This window comes from Bipolaris sorokiniana, assembly GCF_000338995.1.
Source record: "Bipolaris sorokiniana ND90Pr unplaced genomic scaffold COCSAscaffold_11, whole genome shotgun sequence".
Taxonomy (NCBI): Eukaryota; Fungi; Ascomycota; class Dothideomycetes; order Pleosporales; family Pleosporaceae; genus Bipolaris; species Bipolaris sorokiniana.
The window spans coordinates 1393264-1396777 of NW_006911905.1; the positions used below are offsets into that span (position 1 = coordinate 1393264).

Consider the following 3514-nt stretch of genomic DNA (forward strand, 5'->3'; position numbering starts at 1 on the left):
CCCAGGAGCTAGAGCTAACAACGCCAACCCTAGCGAGACTGCTGGCAATCCGAACTAGCACGGAGACTTTGCATGGTACCACCCGGAAGTTCCACCATGACAACGCGACTCTGAAGTGCTCCTGCGGGCGCCCAAAGACCCCCTTGCACATCGCACTATGCCGGAAAACCACAACAGCGAACGTCTTCCAGCGCTGGCCAAGACGGCCACCAGCACCGCCTAGGACACCTAGCGAAGCAATCAAGTACCTCCAGACGCTCTGGGAAGAGCCAGAGGACTTTGCCGCCTTCCTAGAAATCACAGGTTTCTATAACACAATATATAGGCCTCACTAGAGCCTACACTTGTAAGACTTTTCCTGTCTTCCTATTTTCTTTCTTTCTCTTCTCTCTTTCTCTTCTCTCTCTTCTCTCTCCTTCTCTTCTCTTTCCTATGTCCTCTATACTACACACTCCTTAGTAAGCATCAGCTACGACAACTAAAGGCGGATACACACCTACTGCACAATCATTTCAGTGGCGATCAACAGGCGGAACGACCACTACTAGACCACTACAATCATGTAAATAAGAATAGGCATCCTAGGCATAGTACGGCAAGCCATAGGCATAGCCCGTCTACATGCCCCAAGGGAGGCTTTATATATAGACGTTAAATACAACTCACTCACTCACTCCGCGTGGTCGGCAAGGTTGTTAGAACGCGTGGGATCGGGCGTGTGTTCTAAGCGACATTTGACTGTAGTAGCGTGCTGAAATGTCTGCTAGCCGCAGATAACTATTATTTCCGGTCGTGCAGGCAACCGCCTCCTGCTCCGACAGTCGTGCTCGCCTCCGTCATACAGCCATGCGCGAGGCCACAACAACCTCTGTAATTAGATGTACTGCATCTACTGGCACCTCGCTTATATATGCGCTTCTCTGAGATGAGTTGTATAACGCGAATAATGTTACTACCGCAGCGAAAATAATCTGAGACAAGGTAGCGCAGGACGTTGGACGCTTAACGCAGCCACCAGCACCCCCAGCCTGATTGTATACACTACCTCGCCAGGTTGCCTTCTCTACTCTGTCGCAACTATGTTATTACAATCTTACTTCTATAAAAGACGCCCGTGACTCTAGCTACCTAGTGTCAAATCCCAGGCTACGAGCGCCATACGTCTTCTCTATTTTAACGCGCCTCTCTATTCTGACACGCTGAGTAAACTGATCTTAATAGACTTTCGCGGCAAGCCAATCCTGAGTTACGCTATCCTGTCGCACTAATGGAGCGGCTCCGAGGTTCTTATTAAAGACGCATTGAATAGAAACTATAAAGAAAGAGAAGAAGGCTATCGAAAGCTGCGGTTCTGTGCCGAATAGGCGGTTAAGGACGGGCTAGAGTACTTCTGGATTGACAATTACTGTATTAACAAATGAGACAAGGACGAGCTCTCGTCTTCGATCAACTCAATGTTCTAGTGGTATTAGAACGCGGCCCGATGCTACGTCTTCTTATTAGACGTGTCGCTGTTAGCTGTGATGGAGACGGCCGCTTGCAGCGACTAGGAGGCGTCGTTCCGAAAGAGCAAACGGTTTACTTGAGGATGGATTCTCTAAGAGCTGATTGCGCTAGTGACGGTCGAATTCTTCTCGGACGAAGGGCGGCGTATAGGCGATAAAGCGTCACTTGGTCTAGTACTACATGATATCACTGGTATCCCGCTTAAGGTACTGTGCAATTGTTCTTTAGAGCAGTTTAGCATATCTGAACGGATGTGGTGGTTTAGAGACCGTACAACAACCGAAGAAGAGGACGCCGTGTACTGTCTACTTAGACTTCTTAGTGTTTCTATACCTGCGACGTATAGAGAAGGAAAGAAGAGCGCACGAAGGAGACTATAGACTGAGCTAGAGGCGGCCGGTAACGCGCCTTCGATTATTCTATTCACACAAAACGAGTCTTTTGTAGGTCGCGAAGCACAGCTTACTGAGCTTGAAGTAAAGCTCTTTAGTAATAATCAGACGGCTACCACGCTAGCAATATTCGGGCTAGGTGGGATAGGCAGATTACAGCTTGCGCTTAAGGTAGTATATAGAGCAAGGCTGAACAATAAGAACTGTTTGGTTTTCTGGATCGACGTAAGCGATATGGGTAGCCTCTATCGATCGTATGTAAGTAGTGCGTAGAAGCTCCGTGTTTTTAGCTGCGACGATAACTAAGTAGATGTAAAGCAGATCGTTAAAAGCTGTGTTGCGGAGGTAAGTATGCGACACTGCTTACTAGTTCTCGACAACGTAGAGAGTACCACCTTACGGGCTAGTAGCTCGTCCACGGCCTGAGCTACAGACCTGGCCGAATTTCTGCTATATTCTAAGCTGTGCTCTGCCATCTTTATAACAGCAGAGGGTAATATAGCTAAAATTCTTGCTCTATAGAACGTTACTGCGCTGTTTGAGCTAGAGCTAGACACGGCGCTAAGGATGCTGCAAAACTGCTTAACGATGCCGCTTTCAGACGCTGAATAGCAAAACGCTATGCACTTACTAATAGAGCTATTGTTTCTGCCTTTAGTAGTTGTGTAAGCGGTAGCGTGCGTGAACGCTAGTAGGATGATAGTGTAGTAGTATTAAGCACAACTAGACTAGCACAAAGAAGCAGCCCTTAAGTACAGCGATGGCTCATCTGAAGGCGAGCAGCAGGGATCTGGACTAAGAAACACTATAGCTGCTACATTGTCTCTCTCTATAAGCTAAGTCTACTATAGCTATGCGGTTGCTGTAGACTATCTCTTTCTAGCTGCATGCGTTGATTAAAAGGACATCCTACTGAATTTCCTAGAAGTAATATCGCCGCGAAACCGCTAAGACGCCGTCGAGGTACTTGAAAAATATGCGCTTATTACTAGGCGACCTACTAAGTCAGCATTTGATGTCTATCGACTTATCTACTATGCATTACAGAAGAGGCTGTAGGCAGATGGGAGACTCTAAAAATGGACTTAACGTACGATTATATAGCTACTCTGGGTGTTTCCGAATAATGATTACAACAATAGAAGTAAGTGGAGGCGACTGCTTCCGCACGTACGGTATGTTCTGTTAAATTCCTAGAGAAACGACGATAAAGGGAGATTAGATCTTGCACGGAAGTGTGCCATGGCTCTGTATAGTAATGGTCAATACAAGGCAGCTGAAAAGCTGGACGTGGAAGTGATGAAGGCGAGGAAGAGAGTGCTTGGCGACGAGCATCCTAACACGCTTTTTAGCATGAACAACCTAGCGTCAACGTACTCGAGCCAAGGGCTATGGGGCAAGGCCAAAGAGCTGCAAGTGCAAGTGATGGAAGCGAGGAAGAGAGTACTTAGCGATGAGCATCCTTACACGCTGATTAGCATGAATAATCTCGCCTTCACGCTTCAGTCGCAAGCTCGCCACGAGGAGGCTCTTGCACTAATGGTAAGCAGAATCTGGGTGCTCGGGGTGACACCTAAATTTACGCTAACAAATAGGTACACTCTACCCAGAGTTAG

The 3514-nt window shown here is 47.3% G+C and overlaps 1 protein-coding gene across 1 annotated transcript; it reads left to right on the forward strand.

Moving 5' to 3' along the window:
* Window positions 1-3140: 3140 nt before the first annotated feature.
* COCSADRAFT_162742 (uncharacterized protein) lies at window positions 3141-3514 on the forward strand (the record flags this gene model as incomplete). Its single annotated transcript, XM_007704336.1, has 2 exons — window positions 3141-3440; window positions 3494-3514. 2 exons carry the CDS (start codon window positions 3141-3143, stop codon window positions 3512-3514), a joined length of 321 nt encoding a protein of 106 aa, XP_007702526.1.